Below are 26228 nucleotides of genomic sequence, written 5' to 3'. Positions count from 1 at the left end.
GGACAAGTACTTATGATCATTTTGTCAAAATGTCAATTTTGCTCAGTCGGTTTATAGAGTCACTGAAGGTCACAGACATTTCGAAACGGGTAGGCACTTCTTCGGACTCAGTGCTGAAGACCAGGGGTTTGTAAAAAGCTATTTTAGGAAAACTGAAAAAAAAGTAAAGCAAGCAGATGCGTGTTTGTTACAGAGCCAAACTGGCATGTAACAGCTGTCGTCACAATTGTCTCCATTATGAAATACTGTTTGTTCTGCAAAGCACTGTATCTTTCCATGCAGTTTAAAAAGAAATGAAAGGCATAGCTTTACAGGTTGCTTTTCAAGTTAAGACTTCTGAGTAAGCAAGAATTTGATTGTTTTCATGTAATGACAACTTTCAGTATAGAAACAAAGTGACCAGATTATAACACAACTAAGATTTAACATTTTAAGCTTCCCTCCCAAATCTAAGTTATCCTACTTTATGACTGATACTTGTGTTTATTTAAGTGTATGTATACATATTTGACTGAGGCTATGCGCGTCCACATGCGTACCGGACTATAATCCTTTGTCTCCTCATTTTTTATACCATCTTTTTAAAGCTAAAACCAAAGCTCATTTATAAATGAAAGCTGAGGTGCCAGTACTTCCCACGACTCCAGGAGCTGATGCTTTATGAGGAAGTGCTAACACAGGCAGCAGCTGGGAGCGATTGTGCTGAATTAAGAATTGGTGATGCTCACCAAGGGTGGCAGGAGTGCTGCTGCCCCTTTGGAAAGGTCATCTCACAGAATCACTAGGACTGGAAGGGACCTCTGGAGATCATCTAGTCCAACCCTTTGCCAAGGCAGGGTCACCAACAGCAGGTTACACAGGCACATATCCAGATGGATTTTGAACGTCTCCAGAGGAGACTCCACAACCCCCCTGGGCAGCCTGTTCAGTGTTCTGCCACCCCCAATGTAAAGAAGTTCTTCCTCATGTTGAGGTGAAACTTCTTGTGTTTTAGTTTATGGCCACTGCCTCTCATGCTGCGACTGGGCACCACCCTCCTGGCACCTGCCTCTGAGGATTTATATGCATTACGAGATCCCCTCTCAGTCTTCTCTCAGCTCTCACACGAGAGAGATGCTCCAGATCCCTGCCCTGCCTACTCTGCTGCCACCCCACGCCCCTTTCCCCCGCGCAGCCCCCGACGATTGGGCGAGGCACCACCCACCGCGCACCGCGCCTCAGCCAGAAGATGCGGGCCCACCCACACGGCGCTGCTGTGCATGCGCCGTGTCCCGACTCGGGTGAGGCAGGCTGAGACCGGGCGGCGCGCGCGGATTGGCCGGCGCAGGTCAGGCGCTGTGGGCGGTGGTAAACACGGGCGGGTGACCGGCAGTAACCCCGGGCTGCGGCCACTGCTGCCGTGGTTCTCGTTACCCGCTGGCCTGTGCCGCGTCAGGCGCGTGCGGCACCGCCACAGCCGGGATTACGGCAGGTCCCTGCCGGCAGCCGGGGAAAGGGCACAGCAAAACGCGGCCTCTCTGGCCAAAAGTGCTTGTGGGCACACCCTGGGGGGCAGGCTGGCACCCACAGTCCTGCAGCCGGCCATGGCAGCCATGCACCAGAACGCTGCCCACCAGCGCAGGGTGGCCGCTGAGCTCCCCAGGAGAGGAGGTCCCACTGCGGCAGGGCTCAGGCTACTTGGCTAGGTGTTAAACAAATGTCACCCACCCCATCCCTCTGGCACACAAGGTTGCTGTGGTGCCACGTCTGCATTGTCCTGGGACTTTGTTCTCCTCCCTTAGCCTCGGGCCACCTTTCCTCCTGCTCCCCAGGAGGTCCCACAGCCTTCCTGGTGCCCTGTTCGTTCTTGGAGGGTCAGCAGCAGTTTCCTCACTGCGGTGGGAGCGCATGGCTTGGTGCAGAGCTGGCACCTAGCCCTGCTGAGCAGCTCCCTGTGGGACCACTGCCCTCCCTGGGGTGCCCTTCTGGGTCCTGTTCCCAGGGTCCTGGACTGGGTTCGCAGGGCTCCACACAGCTGTGCTCACTGCATCCTGGCTCCGGGGAAGGGGTTGCAGCTGGAGCCTGGTGTCCCCCCCAGATAACCACACTGGCATCTCCCATCTGGTATGCCTGGATTGAGAAGATGCAGCAAACCCTCTGCTTCACTGTTGACAGCCAGCAACCAGGGCCTGCAACCCTCCTCAAGCTCCCTCAGCTGGCTCTGAACAAGCAGGCACTTGTTTCCTTGTCCTCTCCTACCCAGCAGAGCTGGCTGGTATGTTAACACTTCCCTCCCCTTCCCTGGTGGGTGGGACATTTTCAGAGGAGCAAAGTTGGGGTGCACTGGAATTGAAACCCAAATTCATGGATTACGTAGGCAACCGGGAATAATACTCATGTGCAAAGCACTCAGGCAGTGATCTCAAAATGCTGAGCTGGCACTGCTGAAGGGCTTGATAGTATACGAGAACATATTTTGGGCAGGGGATTTAATAATAGTGGTTAACAAAGAGGGAGAGGCTGAGATTGGAGTTCCACTCTCATGAAGTCCAGACAGAGGGATCATTAACTTTATTTTTAGACTTGGCTGAACAATCAGGAGGTTTGAAGATTTGCCTTCTGTGTTTCACTTGTTTTAGGAGAGGCTGTGCCGGCATAGCTGGGATCAAAAGTGCACTGGATTATCAGAAGCAGCAGCTCTGTCACTTCCAGAGATGTACTTCTATGCCTCAGTGATGAGCCACAGCATTTCATTTGATTTTTTTCCAGAGCCCAGGGCAGTCACACATGACATTGCCTGGGCTGGTCACACACCTCCACTGGGAGAATGTGGCTGTTGGAAGAGCCAACATCTTCCTCCTTAAGGTTTTTTCTCCCTTCCTCCCTCCCTCTTCCCTCCCTCCCTCCCTCCTTTGCTCTCCATCGTGCTCTGTTTTGCAGCACGCTGCTCTGGTCTTCCCATCCAAAGGACTTTCCAGCAGCCACAGCTGGAAACAAAAGCATGGACCAGTTTTGCCGAGGAATTCAGCATGCCGGCTGCAAGGAACTGGCAGCACCAGCAAACACGGGATAGACAAGAGGTCTCCAGCTGCTGCAGGTGGTACTATTGCTGCAGACAAGGCTGTCCCCTCTGCATGCTCCTGCATGGAGCAGGCTGGTGCCATGCAGTGATGGCCTTATTCTCCACTATGATCGGATGTTCATTAGGCGGTTGGGTGGGGGAAACAGGGAAGCTAACATCGATAACATGAGTTTTGATCCAAGGATTTCCCCCCTCTCCTTCCCTTCAGCTGCATGAGGGGTGCGGTGAGCAGGGAAACTCGATCCTGCAGGAGGAAAATTCCCCCTCATTAAGGTTAATGAACCCGCCTGGTGTGGTGGCGTCCGTGCCTGGCTGGGAGACAGGCTGCCAGTATTACGTGTTATGCTGCATGTATATCCATCAGCCGCAAGGCTCTGGCAAGAGGCACTGGTTGGAATTAACCTGCAGTAACCCCACCGCGCAGGGGCAGCCTTGGCGGGGTGTGCCTGCCTGGGCTGCGCTGGAGTATGAAAGCCATTATAATCCGCTCATTCATGGTGCTTAAAGAGCCAGAGGAGTTTTTTCCTTGTTCTCCTAGAAGGGAGGATGGGTTGGAAACAGTAATGCATAGCGTTATCCATCCTGATGGGGCATCATGTGCTTTACTGAGCCCAGCTCGCCATGTCATCAGCACAACAAGTTTTAAAGTAACATTTTTATTATGAACAAATAAAATTTCAGATCAGCACAACCAGATACCTGTTTCCATATTAGTAGAAATTATTTCAAAAAGTTGTTTTTCTTTTCCAGTACACAAAACAGAGATACTACTATGCAGAAATCCCTACGCTGTGAAAAACCATATCCTACTCACATTTCAACAGTGACAGAGCTTAGACAATGTGCAGATTCAACTTTCCAATCATTCCCTGAACACCCAACACTTGGACATCTGCGCTTTACAATACCAGCGGGGCTGGGAATGGTTTTGGAAAACAAACCAGTCCATGCTTCTGCCAGCAGCGGTGTGCGTGTGGTATGTATGCCTCCCTCCTCTGCGCTCGGCCTCACTGCACCGCTGGGAGGCAGGGGGTAACCCCCTGCAGCAGATAGGGAAACTGAGGCACCAAGAGCTTTTAAGTAAGTTTGTCCCAAGTCACGCAGTGAGTGGGCAGCTAAGCTGGGAACAAGTCCCAGGAGAACGGCTGCTCTAGCTACAAGGTCCCACTGCTGCCTTCTCTGCTTCCACCTCTTACAGCCTCATTTAAGCTAAACATACAGACAATGCATCCAGGATACAAACATGCCACCAAAAATATATATATATATATTTATAGGTGTATATATATATATATCTCAAAGTTCTACTTAAAGTGTTGTATCTGTTTCTTAATCTAACAAAAATTCTAACTCAAATACATTCAAAATCACCTGCACCCACAGTTCAATGTAGGCAATTAAATAATCAAGAAACCCCTCAAATGTTTATAATTCAGCAAAAAGAAAAAAAAATTATGGCAAATAGCTGTCAATACTCTTATGTATATTAAAGAAAGATTTAAGGCACCCAGAGATATTTGCCAGTCTACTGTTAAAGTGACTGTGCAAACACCAGGACTGTTTGGTTATACTCCTCAGCTTCCACCCTAATTCCAGATTATGGACCCAAGTCAGCACTTGAAATTTCAAAGGAACCCTTGATGTCAAACCCTGCTTCTCTGCTGAGAGGATGTGAAATACTGCAGCATGTCACAGCATGCTTCCCTACTGTGGGGTATGTCACACAACACCTTAAGGGCACGAGGAGCAAGGCAATCATTCTCCTCACCTTGTCCCCTCCCCATAACCATTTCAAATTACTGGCAGAAGCAAACTCATCCTCTCTGGAGACTTCTGCGAGTTCAGAGAGATGTAGACTATGGCCAAGCCAGCCTGCAATTAGAGAGCTAACAGTGTTTCTCCTTTTTTAGAGGGCATTTTCTTCTTTTTCAGTGGTAAGATACAATACTAGCCACAACTCCCTTTGCTTCAGCCAGTCTCCAGGCAGTCATGAGCCCCAGAGCAGCGAGGATGCTATCTCCTAATACTGGGAACTGAAGGGCTCCCTGTGCTAATTCCTCCCTGGTGTACCCTCGGCTGAACACCACATTGCCGCTAATGTCTCAAAACCTTGATGTGTCCCATTGCTGAGCAACAAGGCTATGGTGGTAGCAGGAGGAGAAAAGGAGAGGAGAAGGACTTCTTTTCTGAGTAACAAGCGTGCTTTTGTTAAGGAGAACATCATAGGCTGTCCTAGCTCCTGGTGAGTTTCACAGCAGCAAGAGAAAGCAAAGGTGCAGAGACTCGCTCCTGTGAAGCGTGCTTGGGTGGTATGTGTCAGAGCTGAGGCGAGGAAGTTGGCATCTGCTCTGTCTCTGCCCTCCCTGGCCTGCCTGAGTAAGGGAGATGCTGTAAACCCCACTCCAGTATCACCTCATTCCAGCCACCTCTTGTGCTCCATTTGATGCATTTAAGCAACAAAACCAATACTATTACTACAACTAATAATAATAATAAAAATTAATAGTAATGGGGAGAGTTAATGGGGAAAAAAGAAGCACATTCAGCCCAGTGATGGGCTTAGGGGCCACAATGACGAGAACCTAACCCACTGCCTGAACTCAACCTGTGGTCTCTGCAACTTGCAGGAAACACCACCACAAGGATTTTTTCCCCAGCACTCTCCAGCTTCGTGCCCACATCATCTCAGTGATATAACTGACCTTTCTGCAGCCACCCTCGCTGCCTGACTTGCCAGTGAAGGAGCGAGGTGGTGAGATGGCTCGCTGAGGGGGCTGGGAGGCAAGATAAGGGACTTAATGGGGAGCAGGGAATGGCAAACGACCCCAGTGGACCTCAGGCAGGAAAGCCTGGAGCTGGCAGACACTGGCAGCAGTGTCTCACCTTGGAGGTCCTGACTCCCTTGAGCCCCTGTGCTGCCTGGCCCCGTGTTGGTGCTTCTCAGGCACTTGTTAATCGACTGAGTGGAGCCCCTGATGATAGAGAGATGCTCTTGCAGATACTCTCACTCCTCCCTATGCCTGCAGGTGCTTCCTTACCCTGTCCCTGCACTCAGCAGGGGATGTGGATGTGCGGGGCAGGCATGGACATCAGGACATCTGTCTGCCACCCAGCAGAGACCCTGTTTCTCCAGCACATAAGGCAGCTTAATGATGCAGCTTTGGTTTGCATCCTTCTCCCCTTATCTGTTTTGGCAAAGTCCTATTCACCGGCAAAATTCTCAGTAGCGGTGGTGAACAAAACCACCCCAGGCTGGTGCCATCCAATGGCAGCCAGTGGCACACCCCTCCAACTATCCCCCTCATCCCTGTGGCTCTGCCTTCAGTCCCTGGTGGCACAGGGTACAGCAAGCAGTGCAGGGAGGAAGGCTGTGATGCCAGGGGGAGGAGGTAATAAGGCCACCAAGGCTCCCCCTCCAGTGCCTGCTGTGGCCACCACACATCCTGGCCACTGATGGACCTGGCTAGAGCTCTGAGAGATTCTGGGGGCTCTCCCCTCCCCAAACAGACAGGCTGTGTATAGGGATGAGGGGGAGAACACTTTGCAAGAGACATCTCTTTCCAATGGCAAGAGAAGAGAATGGGGCTACTTTTCTCAGGGAGAGCACTTTAGCCATGCCACTTCTGTCAGCAGCCCCTGAGAAAGGAGGAGGGACAGAGGAAAGAATTTTGAGGGGAAGGTGTTGGGGAGGGGGCTACTGACTATGGCTCAACTCTTCAGCTGGCTGGTACAGGCTTCCTTTAACTCCATAGCATATAGCCGGCTACAGTGGGCCTCCCCCAGGCTGCTTCCTACCAGCTCCTATGCCAGGGAGAGACCAGGACATAAAGCAGTGGGAATTGGGGTAGAGGAGCTGGAGAAAAAGAACAGAAAAAAGGAGAGGAGAGAAAGGGGTGGCCTTGTGTTATAAAAGGCAGAGTCCTAGATCTTAAGTACATCATGTAAAATACGGCATGGAAGGGGGGTTAAAACTCATTATCATTATTGTAAGCAAACTGGTAGCATTATTCAGTAGTCAGTAAACAGAACATTAAATCTTTGTCCAGCGTGTTCAGAGGGGTCAGGAAGGTAGAAAGGGAGAAAAAAAGGAGGAAGGAGAGGTGTGGATGTGTGTGTGAAGGGAGCAGGAACTCAGCCACTCTTGTGACTCCCATCTCCAGTCCGCATTTTCCGAGCCAGGATGACCTCCTTGGAGACCTTCTTGCGATCACTGGCCAGCCCCAGGAGGCACATGAGGTCGATGAAGGCTGTGGTTAAGTTCAAGCGCCAGCCAAACTCACTAGTGGAGTAGTCATAGGGGAAGGTGTGGTGGTAGTTGTGGAAGCCTTCTCCTGCAAAACACAACCAGGGAAAGGATGTGGCAGAGCTCTAGATTGATGGCCCCTTTAACTTGGCCCAAAGCACCACATTCCTGAAACAGACTCTGGATTGAGTCCAGGCTCCTCTCAGCCCAATTTCGCCTCTGCAATCTACCCCATCTCATTTGAGTGCGCTCCAGCATGCCCAGGCTAGCCCAAATGAGGCAGTGACAGTCACAGAGGACCTATGGTGCTTGAAAAATGAATGTGTGGCGAGGAACTGAGAAAGGCCCTGGCTCACCAATTGCACCAAAACACCAGGGGAATCATAACAGTTTTCCCTCTGCCACCATGAGAAACCTAGTAGTGGTTCATCTACCAGCTAGACCTGCAGCAAGTCCCCAGCAAGCAAGGCTAATAAATACTTCTGCAAAACTTGGCAATCCTAATGCCAAATCCAAAGGACATTTCCAGATGGGAATAATGCAGACTGACTTCTATTAAGCGATCTTACCCATCAGCGACCATCTGCTCCAGATACACAACACTGGCTTCCGTGCTCCCTCACCCCTTCAGTGACATCGCCTGGACTCCTGCCCCTACCCTCCTGAGTCAAACCCCTCCCTGCTAAAAATGTAGGAGCAGATCCTTCAGAGATGAAAATCAGTGCAGCCTCAGTGATAGACAGCGATGCAAACCAGCTCAAGATTCGGGCTTGGGAGAACAGATCAGGGCAAATGCTGACCCTGGGTTATACTTTCCTAGGCCTCAAAATTTCAGGAAAACACATGAGATGATCTGGCTTATCTCATCCTCAGGTACCTCCAAAATCATCAGCTGCCCTGAGAACGTGTCCAAACGCGCATCTGCTGGTTTTCAAATTGACAAATCTAAGACAGATAAGCAGAGACTGCAACATGGGTTTTTCAGTCTGGTGAACACAGCAGAGAGACCTTCAAGTAGGGTAAATAAAATATTGCTATGAGATAAAGAGGTGCTAAGTGTAGCAGTCATTTCCAGCCTAGAAAGAGGCTGGTGGGAGCTGATAACCCCACTGCCCTTATGTACTCACTGGCCAGCCTGGGAAACACCCCGGATGCAAAGGCTGAAGGGGAATGGTGCAGGGGAAAATAGGGACACCTGCATTCACAGAACTTCCCAGAAGCAGCTACAGTCCCGATGTGCAGTCCACACTCTACAGTATACCCACAGCAAAAGACATGGATGCTGAACATACCTAGAGCCCCCAGGCTGACCAGGGGGTTCTCCCGTGGGTTGATGTACTGATCATACGGCCGGTTGCCAAACATGTGGGCAGCACTGTTCACTAGCCAAGTGGCATTGAGCCCTATGGTGTAGCGCAGGATGGCTGGAATGAAGAAGCTGATGATGATGGATTCATCCCAGAAGTACCAGGGCACTAAGGTGGGCAACATGAAGCACAGCAACACCACCGAGGGTTTGTAGTATCTGGAAAGGAAGGGACCAGGAGGAAAGCACTCAGTGGCAGCAGCAGGACAGCAAGGGCTGGTTCAGTCCTCCCTTTGGAGGATTTACACTCAGCTATACAAGGAAAATTGAGTGCAGAAATATCTCAGTCCTAAGACCTGTATCTTTCGTCCTGGATGTGCAGAAACCATGCCTGCAGACTCCCAGATCTTATCACCAGGCAGGAAACTCAAAGTCAAGTCCTGCTCTCCCTGTCTCAATCTCACATGTGCACAAAGCAATATGCCAATCACCATGAGTCCAGACACCAGCTGCTGCTTTTGGTCTCCTCTGCCATCAAACAGATGAGCATGTGGGGTCTCTCACACTAAAGGCATGGGAGCAGAGAAAGCTGAACCACTGATCACCCATGAGAAAAATCACAGGCACAAAAAAGAGGGAAGCCATAAACTCTGTGTGATGCGTGTGGGATCGAACTAGGGACCTCCCGAGGGTGATTACTATTTGGGTTCAGTTCCCCATCCCTGCAGCCCTAGTGACAGGCTCACTTCCTCTGGGGATCAGCCCCACTATAGCCCCAGACAGTTAAGAGATACCCCATCCAAGAGGCACCAGCAAAACAAGACTGTCCTTCCCAATTATTGCCTCTTTCATGTCCCCACTTTCAACCCCTCTTTCACCACACTGTTTCCAGAAGACTGGTGGGAAAGGGGCCAGAGTCGTTTCCTGGAAAGCACACCACATCATCTCCAAAGATGGCCTGCAGGCACCTGCAGGTGGGCTGTGGGCCAGCCAAAGCAGCAGCTGGGCTGTATGTGGGAAGGCATGGAGGTGCTTTGTGGAGGGAAGCTCAGCCTGCTGCTGGCAAGATGCTAAAGGATAGGTGGGCAAGAAAGGGGTGTGGGATGACTGAAAGCATCACTAGCTACTGAATACTTCCTATAGCAGTGGCACAGCTTATTTCTCACAGTTTATGCGGCTGCAAAGCCTTGGGCAGACTGAAGACTCATATTTCTCACAGTGCCCTTAATCCCCTCATGCTTCACCAAAAGCGCTTGTGGGTCCGTGCTCCATCCCACAATGGCTCTGTGCTGAGGCTGAACCCACCACTCACCTCCGCTGGAACATGACCACTTTGTCAGCCTTTATGTCACTCAGATCCAGCTTCTGGCCCTTCTCTATGACATCTGGGTGCTTGCGCACCAGCAGCCAGCCGATGTGGGAGAAGAAGAAGCCCCGCATGGCATTGTGTGGGTCCGCATCTGTCTCAGAGAACTTGTGATGGACACGGTGGTCCCGGACCCACTCATAGATGTCATTCTGCAAGGCAACAGAAGTGGAGATTAAGGGCCAGGGCGGGAGATGTTTCCTTCAAATTGATAAAAGGGCCTAAAACATTTAGACACCCAAATCCCATTGACCTGAACTTGTATCAGTCATTTTATCTTTCATTAGCATTTGGAGTTTTTGGCTTTTAAAACAAAGTTTGGGCATTCTTTGCTCAAACCCTTCAGCTTTCTCTGAAATCTGCTTCTTTTGTGGGCTGCCTTTTCATCTTTTCAATTGGCTAACCTAGGGCTTTGGTTTGCACATCCTCTACAGCATCACAGGCTCTGACTGGTCAGCCTGTTCCCCCACCCCTGCAATAGCCAGCCCTCAGTGGCCAGTCAGTGCCTCCTCCCTCACACATTCTTGTTGGTCTCTTGTCCCCATCCCTACACAGTGCCAGCTGGGACTGATCAACCTGCCCCTTCCCTTCACCCTGACATTTTCTATGGGCCGACCTGCCTTGCTTTTCCTGGGATTGCCAAATCAGACCTGTTAAACTTGGGGCAAGGGTTTTGTTATGTTTTTATTCAGTTGGAAATCAAAACAGTCTTAAAATTAAGGCCCCTCTTCAGAAATAAAATAAATACACCACTTCAATGACAGTTGTCAGAAACATACCCCTTCAGCCCCATAACCACTCTGTTAAGCTGGAAAATCAATAGTTTGGAAAATGTCAAAGCTTCCATCATTTGTATTACGAAATGATTGCTTTGGCCAGTTTTAAGAGGAGATACTAATGAGCCTATGCTCATTCCTTTATACCAAGATTTTGGTGAAACAGAGATCCAAGCCCACCTCTATTGCCTGTATTACACAAAAAGCTCCTTAATCTACTAAGTACATAGGACATTTCCTCAAAACACTTTGAAGGTAGGGAAGTGGCATAATCATCCCTATTTCTTGCCTGTAAAGACCAAGAGACTTGTCTGCACAGGGAGCCTGTAGCCGAGAAACAACTCTTCAAGTCCCTCTCAAGTGCTGTAACCATTCCTCATTAACCTGAGATAACATTATTTACCTGCAGGCCATGCAATAAGCCAGTGATAGACATGGGCCAGGATTCAACTATTATTTGTTTCCAAATTCTGGGAACAGCTGCCTTCCTTCTAGCCAAATCCTGAACACCTCAAAGTATCTGATCTATGCACTGCTGTTAGCTAGAGCATGGTCACTCAGCATTTCCCCAGAAGAGCTCAGCAGCCTTCCCTATCTAGTAAGAAGAGAAATACAACCAGTACCCATGTACGAAATGTTTTACCTGTGCCCCAGGTTTCCCTTTCATGTTCCAGACCCTACACAGTGTCATGTAACATGAGAAAGCCCAGCCTTTTATCTTTCTATAGATCTTACTTTGGGACCACCTCTCACTGCAACCCTGTCTGAACATCACAGCTTTCCTGGCCCAGCAAGCAAAACCTAGGAGAATGCCTTCTTCCTTGGGAGTTACCAGCTACAGGCTATAACCAGAAAAGCTTCTGCTGTGCTGCAGCTGCCTGTCTTGCAGGTGGAAGAGGTGACTAGGTGCACATTTCCCAAATTCTCTGAAATCAGAAGCCTCAGATCCCTGAACAGCCAACAGGCATTTTCTGGAGGACCTCAGAAAAGGTAATCTTCTTTGGCCTTAATAAGTTACTGGTCTGATCTCAGAGCTGCTGCCACTAACAGGAAGGAGATAAACTGAAAATAAACCTCCTCTGGATCTCATTGAAAGTAACTGTTTAAAAAAAAAAAAAAAAAAGCATGGGGAACAGTACTGAATTTTCAGTGAAACTTCGGATTAGTTCCTATTGAAGCTGAAATATCTGTCTGTCTCTTATCTTTGTCTACTCCCAACCCCTACAGCAATAGCTCAGCAAATTCTTTCCCCCTCTGCCCTATAACCCTGTGAAAGAAAGATGGTCTTTGTACAGGACTAGCCAATGTAACCCATCCCGTTCTCTTGCTGAGTGCTGGACCGGGTGCTGGAATCAGCAGCTTGGTCGCTCCTCATGAAAGACTGGTTTGGTACTAACAGAGAACAGGAAAGGCAGTGGTGTTTTAGAAAGTTTTTCAAGGCTAAGAAAAAACCCAAATTCCATCCCCACCCTGTTTTGATTACAAGTCTATGAAGTGATATCCTCAATGGCTACACGGGGGGGGAGAAACAAGATAATGTCTCTGACATACTTGGTCCACTTGGGCTTTACCCTTCCCCCATACCTCAGCTGGAGAATTCCTGAGGGGCACAGCACTGATGCTTTTCTCTTCCCCTTTTTCTAGCAGAAAGTGCTGCACCCTGCCACCCTCCTGAGTACTTCCTACACGCGAGCAAGCCTTTATGAAGTCCCTTCAAGCACAGTTGGAGGACAGAGTGCCCTTACAGCTGCCTCCCAGCAGCAAACCCAAGGGGCCACCAGGATTTTTCTGTGCTGTGCCAATCTGGGTTTTCACTCTGACTTCTGAAGGGCCATCTCTTTTACAGTCCTACTTTGTTTGATGTGTGGACTGTGAAGTACTCTCTGAGTGGTTAGGCAATATCCTGAGGTGTTTATCAGCTGCCCACAGTCACTTGGGCCACTCTGAATAGGTCCAACCCTCCTCTCCTTGAAACATCACTGACCTGGGGTGACTTTCTGGAAGCCAGTGGTGTGACTTATAACACGGTTATTCATAACTATCACTCTTTTGAACCAGAGACGCATCCCCCTAACTGCATAATCTCAGTAAGTCCTTGGTCCTTCTGCAACAGCAAATTCCACAGCCTGACTCCCTGGGCTGTGCAGATGTTTCCCTCCTTATCAGCCATGCAGCAAGAGGAGGGTGAGGTAACACTAGGAGAGCACTTAGCACTTTCATGTCTGTCATGGGAACAGAAGCAAGCATAGGGAGACCACACCTGGAGGGAAGGGTACATTCCTGCTTTGGAGAGCTTTCCTAGCCCTGGTCTTGGCCAACAGTCCTCTCCTCACCCAGTTCCTCTCAGAGTCACCCTCTCATGGGACAAAGCGGAGACAATGAGACAGTCTCTAGCACATATTAGATGCAAAGGACAGGTTGATTTCTAACAAGAGGTAGTATGGGAGAGGAATCTCTCCACCAGCTTGTGCCACATATCTGAGACAGGGGTTCAGGGGAGCAACTCCTGAGGAACAGAGGCACATTGAGGAGGTGCTTACCTGGAAGGCCATGGAGTTTGCAATAGTCAGAAAGATCCGCAGGGGCAGCGTGGCTTTGTAGGACCGATGGCTCCAGAGGCGGTGAGATCCAGCTGTTATCCCAAGAGCACTCAGCAGGAAACACAGAAGAGCTGGAGAGGAAAAGAAAGTGGTGCAACAGTTAGAGCAAGTCAGCCTGCAGCAGTTTCAGGCAGAGCAACACAAAGGCAGGCCTTGCCCCAAAGCTGTATAAGCAAGAGAGGAACCCGTGGAGAGCAGAGATCAGGGTTATGAAAATCAATGTAAGAGTGCACAAGCTACAACAGGCTTCATAAGCAACATGGAGCAAATCACTTCAGCTCTTCAACTCTGACAAGGGAGGAGGCTCTCCTCCACAAGACTTGTCACAAGGGTTGGTTCTTCAGCATAGTGCCATCTGTCATGGTGTAGGATCATCAAAATTGTATAAAGTGACTGGTTCCATATAGCCCTGTGGTAACAACTCTGCTGTCCACCTCAGAACAGCTTCTCCCTTCCCTCCCACCCTGGATAATAACCTATCTCACCACTCCTCACTAAATCTCATTTGCATTTTTTTCAGCTCGTGGTGGTAGATGATCTTACAGTTCTTTGGGGGGATGGCTCAAGCCCAGGGGTAGGCTTCTCTTCTGCTCTCTTTCTAAGCAGAAGCTGGCTAGAAGATCTAACCTACCATCCCACTGAAGCCTGGGCTTCACCTTCAGCTGCACCACCCACTTAAAATCTGCCTAAAGGCTCCCATTTCCAGGGTCTTTTTGACTCCCCCGTCTGCTCAGCTCCAGCACCATGTATGTAAGGCCATCAATTCATTGTGAGAGCAGACATGGGCATTGCAAGTCACACCCATTGCAGAAGCAGATGTGGCTGAGCTTCGAGGCTGCTCCATGTGTTCCTTCACCACACAGGTCAGAAGGTGTGCCTTCTGGCAGCTAGTAAAAAGCCACATCCCTTTCCCTCTGGATCATGTGTTTCTGTCTGCCCTGGGCTGTGTGTTCCCACATGTCCTTCTGAGACCTCTGGAATATAACCTGGGTCCCAGCATCCTGTCCTAGAGCTAAAATGGACAAAAGACACTTATAGGGTCATAGCAGTATTGCACTAGGAAGCTGGGAATAAGAAGAAAATTGTATCTGAAAATTAACTCTTTCTCCATGAAGCTTCTAGGTCAGGAAGTCTGGCAGAATGATGGAGGGCATTCAACAGTTGTTTTGCCCTGCAAGCTCAGACACTGAGAGAGACATCTGTGCATAGGTCAACTGATCCACCTTCAGTCCCCTGGGGTAAAGGATGCCTTCTTTTCAGTCCCTTAGGGAAAAACTCTTCCCTTGGTGTAAAATTTGCAGATTTCAGCCAATTGGATCAATCATGAAAACAGCTCCTTATTCTTACACATAAACCCATGGAGAGGAATTGCTGGAATATTTGACAATACTATTCAGTCCAGCCAAATGGCTCTAATCGAGCTTATCTTGAACCCAGAAAAATAGATACTCTGCCAGAAAATTGCCTGAAATCAGAGATCTGAGACATGCACAAGGCACTGTTGCCCTGTTCTTTCATTTAAAATAATCCAGGCTTTATTTCTATCATCCTCTGCTCTCTCTTCCTCCTGTCACCTCCTTTTAATTCCAAACCTCATCTCTTATCTGCTAAAAGCCTGTCTCGGCTGATTTAACATCCTGTTCTGGCCCCTTAAACTTCCATGAACCCTCCTCACTCCCATCCCACTGTGTAACAGTGATGTTCTCTCTGTGCTGGTCTGACTGTGATTTCCCTTCTTCATCTTCTTCCTTGGCTCTCTCACCTGCCACCAAATGCAGTGCAAGCCTCAGACCAGCGTACCTCTGCCTCCTGTCTCCCAGCACCTCTGTGGTCTCTGGTCATAGCTGATTTATAAGGACATGAAAAGGGGTGAAAATGCATGCAAAAGAAGTGGGATCTGGCCTTTGAAAGAAACAACAGAGCTGAGCAAAGCTCAAAAAGCTGTCCAAGCCTGGAAGGGGTGAAGCCAGGGATGCTGGAGCAGGTTTCCATTTGGCCTTAATGACAGGGAAGTACTTATGCTGAACCCCTTAAAGCTCCATGATACCGACTTGAAAGTTATGAACTAGCTCATGGCCAGCTCCCTGTTTGTCTTAGATTTTAAATCCCATCTTTAACCAGTCACTATCCCCACAGATTCATACAGAAAAGCAAACCTTGAAAAAGCACTGAACATATGACTCCAATTTGCAGAACTTCTCTGGTCTAAGACACTATAATAACAACAAAACCCACTCCTGGATGTTTCAGGCACTTCCTACTAGCGGCAGAAGCGTGACTCACCACCATTCTCCCTCGATCATAAACAGCTATACCCTGCAAACCACATTTCATAACACCTCTGGGCAACTTTATACCTACTGTGCACACACCTCAGTAGCTGAGGTAGATTTCCAAGGGTGACAAGCAGTTTATGGCAGAGCTGAGAGCGGGAGCCAGGAGTCTGGATTTAAACTCCAACCTATACAGACTCTATGAAAAACACCATACAGGGAGTCCAGGATAAACAACAGCAGCTTGCATTGGATGTGTGGTGCAGCTTGCTAGGGAAAGAGCCCAGATTTCCACTGTGGGGCAAGTAGGCATGTGTTAATAGTGCATTGGGGACAGAAATGAACTATGCAATCTTTCATGGTCTTCAATAGCACTAGAACGTAAATGCCAGGCTGGGTGAGTACAGGCCCTATCTATAGCCGTGAGTTCAGGCTTCCCTCTCTGGTGAATCCTCACATGCTGACTGGGAATTCTTTGGTGAAAGAGGCCTCCAGGAAGATGCCTCTGGCTGAGGACTGTGGTATTTAAGCTTTGCAAGAAGGAAACTCATCTGTATCTCGTTTATACAGGTAATTTGCCTGTAGATATCCCCTTCAGGAGAAGATGATACCAGCAACAAAGACATATCAGCAAGCACAAGGAATAACAAAAGAGTTGTGGTGGGGACACCAACAGACCCAGAAACCAGTAGTACCAGTAGTTGCTTTTGGGTAGCCTTACCTGAAAGACTTTGTTAAAAACTTGGGAAAGTACCCCCTGCTTTTGGGTGCCCTGGCATAGAACAGTAATGCGCTTCATCCAAAGCCCATGAGCCTCAGCAGCTTGTTGACTTCTCTTGGAGCTGCATTGCAGGCCACTGCAATGGTCACAACTCTCCAGTTATAATCCTGTGCTGCCTTGCCTCTTGCCCATATACAGCAGTTGTAGTTTATCTAAGGACCAGACACTTTCTGTGTGAAAGGAGCTGATTCTCAGTCTATGCATACATGGCACCCAGCCCCACAGAAACCTTAAGCCTACTTGAGGACTATTAGCTCCATCAGCGATGCCTAAGAATTGTTGTGACAGTAAGTCTGGTGGAAAACAGATGAATACAGCTCCCTAATGGTTCAGAGTGGTCATCCCTGCAAACAGGTACAATGATCATTGCATAGCCAGGGAATCAGCATCTCTCACAGGGAAGAAGAAAAATTTGTTTAAGATCATCCATTAAGAATGAAATTGGAAAGAGAGTAGAGAAGGTGAAATAAAGTAGCACAGATTCTCACAGCTGCCCTGTGATGCTGCTCCAAACTGAAGGACTTAGGGACTCCATCAGCTGAGGCTTCAAAGTCATCTTCCACACCATGTTTTGAAGTATCCAAGATCCAAAAGATTGTCAACTCACCGGTGATGTTTCCAATGACACATTTAACTGGGATACAAAGAATTATGACCACTGGCAGAAATATGCACTCAGTGTTTCAAAAATTACACCCAAAATGTTCCCGATTCAGTCAAGTCTGTATGACTCACTATCCTTTACCTCTTTAGGGCCTAGATTCAGACCTCAAGCTATGACGGGAAGCCAGGAATGTGCTAAAGTTATTGTCACCTACAGTTAACAACACAGATGTTTACATGAAGAGGTGTCCCTGCTCTAGCAGGTGTCCTTGGGCTTATTGCTCAGTGCAAGGGAAAACTACAGCTTTAGACTGTTCCCTCCATGCCTCCTAGTCACTGCTAGCCAGGTGAGTCCTGCTAATCTCAGAAGAAAGATACCAAGAGCAAGGAAACTTGCAGGCAGCATAAGGGGAACAGTGTTTAGAGGAACCAATAGGAGCTGCTGTTGCTAAAACCTAACTTCCCCTGCATGCTTGAGAAGCACACCATCCGCTAGTTAAGCCTGGAGAGGACACTAAGCGGGGAGGTGTTGCCAGCACGGTCTTGATGGGAATGTAACAAAAACCCTCTGTAAATGCTTTGCTGGACACATCCTGGGTGGTGAGATTTTTGGGCTGTCATATTTACCTACATTATCCAGCAAGATTCTCCTGGGTCCAAAGATGATGCAGCAACAAAAAATGGTATCAACTCATGCTTCTGGCACCGCTGACACTGCAGGGGGATGAGGTGTTGTCATTCACACATGAGCACTATGTCAGGAGGAGCTATCACTGTTTTATAGACACTGTTGGCCAGGCCAACAGGGGTTAAAACAAATATTGTCAGTCTGCTGCACCAGAGGGCCAGGAAGACAATCTACAAATTGTGTTTCCAGGGAGGGTCAAAGCAGTTAGAGAAGAAACTGTCTATCCCCTTTGCATCCTGCCCTTCTAGACTCAGTCTCTGTGCTGTTTGGCAAATGATGTGAAACCTGCCTGTGATCCCTGAAAAGACTGAGCAAGATTTTGTTAAGTGCAGTGGAGAAGACAGTAAATAGAAAGGGAGCTGGACAAAAAGCCAGTGCTGGAAGGGCTTGGAGAGCTCTCATTATGGCACGCTCTCACCTGATCAACAACCCCAGCTTGTTCTGGGAAGCTCTGTACCAGAAAGAGATCAGGGGATACAATGCACACAGCAGTGCTGAACAGCAAACAATGATGAAGGCAGGGCTGGAGAGCTTGAAAGACAAAGAGGAATTAGCACACAGAGAAATGAAAACAAAAGAGGACACAGTCACCAATATAGCTGGTTTCAGAGGGACAGGAATATCAAGGAGACAGTGGCCTGGATGAAGAGGGCATAACTGGGGGACTGCTCCTTATAATAAAATATAGAAGGCAGATAATCAGCTACCAGGCACCACAGCTGCCTGTAGCATCACAGCAGAGAACATCTGGGGCCGTGTTAATTTTATGTTATATGTACATAGCATAAGGAAGAAGTTACCTGAAAAACAAACCAAGAAACAAGCAAAAACCCCAGCAGCTCCAGAACTACCACTGAGAGAGCTGCTCTGCCCTAAGCCCAAGCTGTATTGCTGGGAGCAATGTAAGTCTTTGCTGCTCTATCCTTGTATGTAAAATGGGAACCAAATTCTTCTCCTTGCTACCAGTGGGTGCTGGGGAAATAACAGCAAGTCACTGCGGTGACAGCCACAAATGCCTTGTATATGCTAAAGAAAAGTATGAACAGGGAAAAGGGCAGTGCATGAAGGAGCAGGAAGTCTTGCTGAGACGCCAGACCCATGGAGGATCAGAGTGTCTGAGCTCTCATCTGGAGAAGAATGGAGGAGCACTGGAGAGGAGAATGGACCGTTGGGGAAAGCCCTGTTTTTGCTGCATGGAGGATAGTCCTTTTCTAGAACAGGTGCCAGCGATGCATAACAGGGAGCTCTGTGGAGCTACTCCAGCTTTGGTAAGGCAGGGTGGATCTTCGGCCAGTCCAGAACAGTGCAGTCCCCCCAAATTCCATGTCCATCTACCATTCCCAGAGCATCTGTGACTCCAGAAGCCACCAAGGAATCTTGTAGTCCCTCACAGTGGCAGGAGAGCAACTGGCACTTCATAGAATCAGAATGGCTTGGGTGGGAAAGGACCTTAAAGATCATCTAGTTCCAACCCCCCTGGCATAGGCAGGGACACCTTCCACTAGACCAGGTTGCTCAAAGCCTCATCCAACCTGGCACATCAGAGTTGACGGAAGGAGGAGAGCAGGAAGGACTGGCATCAGGTAAAAAGCAAGGCAGATTCCCACAAAATGCCATGGGATGCCATACAGATGTAAAGACTGCCTCAGAGACCATTTTGGGGTGAGTGGGGCTTACCAGAATGCAAAGCAGCATTAACCTTCTGAATCAAGATACTTGAACCCACTTAAGTGTCTCAGGGGAGCTCAAGGAGAAGGGCTGGATGGATTTGGAAATCACAGTGCATCTCAGCAGCTTGAAGTGAAACCAGTAAACCCAACTCACCTTGCCCCAGTGCCCTGAAGGTGTTTGACTGGGGTTGGAGGACCTAGGCTGTCAGCTCTGTGAGTGAGAGAAGACAGCAGCTCCTGCCTGGCCTCCAGCTGCAATCCCAGGGATGGGACTCACAGCAGGACCAAGAGCCCTGGAATGCCCCTCCAAGGTCATCCTGAGGCTGCATGTTCTGCCCAGCACTATCACTCTGAGGAAAAGTGCAGCCTGTCAGGTTTTCACACAGCAAAGGCCCAGCAAAGTCTTCTTTCATAATGTCCCCCCCAAAAGGCCATGCTGGCTGTGCAGGGAATACATCGATGCCTCTGCTTTTGCCTCTGACCAAGTCCAGGGGCCTCCAGTGGTGCTCATCCCCTCTGCCTGTGAGAGCCTGAGATGGTCCAGGAGGAGAAGAATCAGTCTGGCCGTGCAATGGAGCCATCTCTTCCCCAGTCCCACTGTGATGCTCGCAGCCATCGGGAGGACACACTGACAGTGTGACAGACCCTGTGGTTTGCTCCAGGGCCTGTGCACAGCTGGCCTGACCAGGAGGCTGCTCCCAGCTGAGTACTCTGCAGGAGCACCACTGACAGCAAAAGCCATGCCAGCAGGTCTCAAATTAAACTGTCACTATTCATTTCAGGATGTTCTGTTTCACAGGAAAGCAGGGGCTGGATGCAAAGTCTCGACCTCCCCACTGGGAGCTGTTTGGCTTCTTGACTCCTCCAGAGGTTCACACAAAGGCTGGTGGAAAATGAAGCTCCCCTGCAGCTTGGGACCCGTGCCCAGCTGCCTTTCAAACACTCAAAGAGGAGATTTGGTTCCTGCCCAGGGCAAGGTCTCTGAGAAGGGAGAGCTTCGCCTAGCTACCTTCTGCTGGGTTGTGCTTTCCACTGGAATTCGCTGCCTGGAGAGCTGCTTATTTATACTTGGAAAGTTGTCAGGCTTAGTTCCGAGATGATGGGGCTAATCTGTGCTTTTGTAGGAATGACAAAAGACCTGAGCTTCACACTTAATTCTTGACTGTTATCTCCAGCACAACTGTATTTTGTCTCTCCTCATACACATGTGGAGGCTCTGTGTAGTCCACCTTGCCTTGGTAAGGACAGGAATGGCTCTTATTTTTGGGCAGCAGCCTCGTGCAAAATCATGTTCTGTACCTCACCTCCCCAGTCACCCCTTAAAGTGCTGTTGCTAGCATCTTTCTTCCTAACTTTCTGGGACAGTCACAGTACTCCATCAAACATTTTCTATGCTTCCTCCCACAGGTGGCTACTTCTAAACCTAATGCCTGTGAATAAAGTTTGTTCTTTAAGCAGCCAAGCAGTCCCCTGCCAAATCCTCCCCTCTCATGCATGACCTTACGAGAGACATTATCAAGCCCTCCCACAGGCTGCTACAAAGCTGGCTGAGTAGCTTCTTCTAAGAGACCTCCACTTCCTCCTTTTTTCTCCCTGAATCTGTGGGCCTGGAGGAGAAAACCAAATGCCACCCAACAGATCTGGGGTTTGCAGATGGCAACAAACAAATGGAGGAATGTGCTTACCCCATAACAATGTCTGGATCTTTGCAGAAGGTATCAGTGTCAACGCAAATAGGCCCCCTAAATGAAGAAGGCTCATGAGGATGATATTCCTCCAGACGTATCGCATGGGAGGCTTGGGGCCCTCTTTCTCCCGGTAGGTCTCATCAAAGATATCGTCTATCATGCCCCGGTCTCCTGCCAAGTCCTCATGATTGAGAACATTCTTCTCCATGACGGCATCTCCATTCTTGGTCACCCGGGAGGTGACGGTGCCGACAGTGGTGGTGCTGGAACCGGAGGAGAACTCCTTGGAGAGGCAGCAATGGATGTTTTCAAGAAAGAAAAGAAACAAAACAAGAAGTTTGCTGTTACCAATGCAGGGAATAGAAACATGAGCCTGTAGGCTTGGCAGTTTCAAAACCCGCAGCCTGCAGTTTACCTGGCAGGCTCCATTCTTTCAGCTGAGCCCTTGGCACCAGGAAGAGCCTATTCTACTCCTATGGAGTCATGGCCTGAAAGGGAGCCTGGTCTTTCCAGGGAGAGGAGGTGAATGGTGGTTGGGGTGCAGAAAGTAAAGAGACTTGAAAGCCAGTTTTTTTTCCACCAGTGGCTTTGGTGAGATCATTTGCAGGCCTTACCTTCCAGGCTGGGATGTGGCAAGACCAACATGCTTGGAAATCGATGGATGGAAGCAGTCAATCGATGTGCTTCCAGTTAGATCTACAGCTTCTATCCCACGCCTACTGCTAAGCCTCTTATCCCTGCCCCGCTTTCCACCCACAGGCAAACTGAGGCAAGGGAAGACAATCCTCTGAGCCAAGGCCACCAGCATGCAGAGAGGAAGTTTTAAGCAGCGAGTTGGCTCAGCCTGGCTCCTGGCTCTGTCCGATAACTGTGACACAACATTCCCTCCACACATGGCTGTTTGCCCTGGCGGAGGGACAGCCTGCCCGATCAGGCATGCATGACAAAAGGAGCAGGCAGGACTGACCCTAATGAGACAGGTCACTGAACCCTGAATCACGGATTTCCATCTCCATCATGACAGCCACGTGCTTACTGGTGCTCACAGCCCTTTGTCAGGCCTGAGCCCAAGTGTTGGATGGAGCTCAACCCCAGGGGTACCAAGCATGTGGGACGCAAGCAGTGAGAGGGCATGCTGCCCCCATCCTATGACCTCCCAGGAACCTGCAAAGGACGCATCCCTCTGGCCTGCACTGCTGCCTTCATGAGCAAAGGGGCACTAAAGGTCAGCCAGCAGGAATGAGAGAGCTGGGGCCATGGGAGGGGGCATGGCCAAGCAGGAAAGCTCCTTTCCCAATAGAAACATCTCCTGAACTAACAGTAGATTGCCATGCAGGCACCCAGAAGTCATAAGAGACCACCAACCTGCCATGGCCTAGTTTCTTGAGGGAGGCATTAAAATCAGGCCAGGCAGCTTACGTGGCCACCCGAACTCCTCCCTTTCCCAAGGGTAGAAACTAGAAGGCTACAGACATACCTTCCTACAGGGAGGAGCTGGCAAAGCTGACAGATTCCCCAGGCTTGGGAAGTAAAATGATCTCTACAGAGGGAGCTCTCCTAAGTTTTTCCTTCTGGAAACAAAGGTTAGAAAGGGAAAAACCTGGACACAAAGTATCCTGCTGCTTTCACTGAACCCAGGCAGCTGTTGAGCTTGGGCCCGGCAACTCTGCATCCTGGCTATAGGCTGTCTCTGGCTGCTTTCCTACTTAATGCTTTGAGGATATGATACTCTGAGTTGGTGGAGAATTTAGAGGCAACACATCCCCCAACCCCCCATCAAAAGAGCCATGAGAAATTGCTTCTAATCCAGAGATTAGGCAAGGAAAAGTCCTGCCCATCCTAAAGTGTCAGATATTCTCATCTGGCATTTTGGCAGAAAGGCACTATTTTCTTCTTTGGCTGGAAGACAGTCTACCAAAAAGACCTAAGACTTGTCTATGCAGGAAAAATTCCCAACAGAGATCTGGTGGTATAATTAGATGGGCAAAGCTCCCCATATGGACATGCTGCTTCCAGAGTAAGAATGTGGGGTTGGAGTTGCATTTTCGTCCTCCGTCATAGCTTATGTCACTGTCAAAGTTACACAGGGGCAGTAGGAGGGAGGAGGGAGAGTGCAAAGAAACAGCAGAGAGGAAAAAAAAGGCTTCTTCCAGAGTCATAGTAGCCACATGAGGAATTTTACCAGCACACCCATGCTCCTGGAATTACACTGAACTGGTGTAAACTGGTGAACTGGTCATTTCTCACATATACACTTCTCTTAAATCAAATGGGCTATAAACACAGCTCCAACGTTACAGACTTGGTGGGGGAGAGAATTGGGGGAAAAGTGGGCAGCTATTTAGCTGGAGACCAATGAAGTGAGGAGGAATGAAAGAGGATTTTGACCGTTTTATGGCCATGGTGGCTTCTGCATCTCCTACCAAGGAAAATGGAATGGAGATTGATCTGGGGTCTAGAGCTGAGAGGGGGAGGAAGCCAGCTAGATCATTCTCATGAGCTCTCCCTCGTTTCTGAGTGGCTTCACAGCTCTCATCTGCAGAGCAGATGTGTTCCCCCACCTCCACCACCCCTCCCCAGCACTGAACACACCATAGGTGATCCTGGCACCTAGCCAGCTTATACAACCAACTGCAGCTCAAAGGCTCTGGCACTGGGCTTAGTCCAGGGGCCCCGGGGCACTGAATATCTGGTCCAGTATATTTGAATATGCCCAACGTGACCCAGGGACAGGATTCTTTCCAGCCTCCAGGATATGCCCCAAAGTACATGCCAAGACTATGAAACTTTGGCTGAGCACACTGCCTTTGGCATCCATTTTAGGTGGGGAGAGGAGTAAAATTATTCACATCACAGCATCCCTGAAAAGTCGTGCCACCTGCACAAAAGGGCCAGGGGAGATCCCACATGCTGGTGACAGGAAAGAGAGCAAGGTTGTGATTTACCTCCACTCCTCGGGATAGGCAGAAGGGGGAAGGATGAGAAGGCGAGCACAGGAATACCAGGAATCAAGCCCCTGCCTCCCCTTGGGCAAAGGGTGGCTGCCAGGAGGGGCAAAAAAAAAAAACTCTGAAGATCAAACAGCTCTACGTATCTTCCTGGTGCTGGCTTGGTATTCAGACCTTCTTATGCCAAAAATGGGCAGTCTCCCTATTGTATGTTTGCTTGGCTCAGGAAATGAAGACACAGTCATTCATTTCATCTGGGCAGCTGCCTGCTTTCACCTTGTGTCTGTCCTAGAGACGCTCCCTCCTGCAACATTTGGCTTTAAAACGCTGCAAGTTAAAGCCCTTTCGTATAAAAAACTAAAATAAAATAAAATTTAAAAAACAAAAAAAACCCCCCCACAACCCGGAGTATGAGTGTTACTGAAACCCCTACTACCTCTTGGCACAAAAGGCTTTCCTGAACAGCCCTTACCAGCACGCTTAGATGGATGTTTTCAGGATAAACCTGTATTTTATGCTCAGTCTCTCCGGGGGCACAGGCTCCGGGGAGCTAATCCCAGAGGCGGGTATCCCCGCTTCATTCACGTCTCCGCCTGAGGCTCGGGTGATGTCTTCAGCTAGCAGCGAATAACTTCACCTCATGACTGAGAAGCGGCACGGAGGGGACACACGCACACACATATGTGTGTATACGTGTGAGTGCACGCACACGCGTGGATGCCCAGACCTTTTTTCCTCCAAGACAGCAGCAGCGCAGTGCTGCCGGAGCCTGCGGAAATGGAGGAAGCAGCCAAGGGAAGACAAAGCCCCCGGTCCCGCCGGCAGCCACCCGCTTACCTCCTCCTGCAGCAAGTGCGCAGGCATGGGGCAGCTCTGTCTCTGCTCCTCGGCGTCGGTACGCGGGAGCGCAGGTCCCCGACGGTGGCGACGGGAAGAGGCTGCTTGTTGTCGGCCCCTCGCCCGGCGAGCTGTGCGGCTGGGGGAGGCGGGCGCGGAGGTATTTAAGGGGGGCTGCTCGCTTGGCGGCTGGCGGGGTTGGATTCTCCTCACCCCGGCCTCCCGGTGACCCGCTGCCCGAGGTTGAGATGCGCGGGGTCAGCGCGGCGGGCGGCGAGTCGCGGCAGGGGCCCGGCTTCTGGCGTGCCCGGGAGGGGAGGCGGGGCGGGCCGGGAGGCGGGAGGAAGGATGCTGAGGAAGAGGAGGATGGCGCGGGCCAGGCTCCTGCATGATGCCTGCTGCCTTTTTTTTTTTTTTTTTTTTTATGTTTCTTTTTTTTTTCCCCTTTTTTTTTTTTTTTTTTCCTCCCTCTCTCCAGCCGATTGGCTGTGGGAAATTTGGTGCCACCTCAGTCTGCCCTCGCCATTGGCTGCCCGCAATCTGCTGTTCGCTCCCCGCGGCGCGCACCCTGCGCGCAGGGCTGCGCGCACGTCCTAGGGAGCGCTGCCGGGGGGGAGGCTGCCGGCACCTCTCAGTCTCCGATACCGCCTTGGGGGCTGCCCCTAAGGAAGTCAGCCTTCCCAGCAGGCTGCGGAGTGCAGAACGGGCTTTGGCATCACACATCTACTTTGTATAGGCAGTCTGCTTGGATAACATTTTATATATATACATATATGTATATGTGTGTATATATATATATACACATGTATATAGAAATCATACATCACTGCAAAGAAGAGCACACCCACAGCTGTATCTGGATAAACGTGTATCTGTGTAGCTGTTTATCTCAACATGGAAAATGCTGGCTGTAACCTTTTGAAAAGAATCCTGACTGTTTTCCCCCAGAAAACAGTGCCTTTTGGCAGAGGGTGGAAGGAAAAAGGAGCAGCTCAGTTTGCTATCAGCTGTTTTCCATAACAGCCTCCTCGCTAGCCAGTAATGCCAGCAATGGAAAAATCTGAGCTCTATCCCAAGGAGACCTTCACCATTAACAGTGAAAGAGGGCCCTCACAAATAAGACTTTGTGGGTGGCAGAGCCTGCAGCAGTTGTCCCAACCTCACCATGTGATCACTGTGCCAGGCACCCTCAGCCATTTAGCATCAAGTGCCCTAGTGCCATCACCTGAGCCAGGACCTGTTTCAGGTCTTTCCCCCACTTATGTTGTGTTCCATGTTCAGTCTCTGTCCCTTGCTGACATGAGTCATGCTGGGAGTGGAACAGGAATGTCAAAAGCCATTTTAAACTGTGCCCATATCCCTTCACACATATCCTGTCTGGACAGCTA

At 49.6% G+C, this 26228-nt stretch overlaps 1 protein-coding gene across 1 annotated transcript; it reads right to left on the bottom strand.

Moving 5' to 3' along the window:
• Positions 1-7192: 7192 nt before the first annotated feature.
• On the bottom strand, positions 7193-25647 carry SCD (stearoyl-CoA desaturase; the record flags this gene model as incomplete). The annotated part of the gene is made up of 6 exons (XM_080621724.1): positions 24841-25647; positions 21053-21338; positions 13293-13423; positions 9923-10128; positions 8597-8829; positions 7193-7392 (listed from the first exon to the last, which is right to left on the bottom strand). Exons 1-6 carry the CDS (start codon positions 24865-24867, stop codon positions 7193-7195), a joined length of 1083 nt encoding a protein of 360 aa, XP_080477850.1. The 5' UTR covers positions 24868-25647.
• Between the last annotated feature and the right edge of the window lie 581 nt (positions 25648-26228).

This window comes from Psittacula echo (assembly GCF_963264785.1).
Source record: "Psittacula echo genome assembly, chromosome: 6".
NCBI lineage: Eukaryota > Metazoa > Chordata > Aves > Psittaciformes > Psittacidae > Psittacula > Psittacula echo.
Note: the sequence above shows the minus strand (reverse complement) of the source record. Positions and strands in the feature narration are given on the sequence as shown.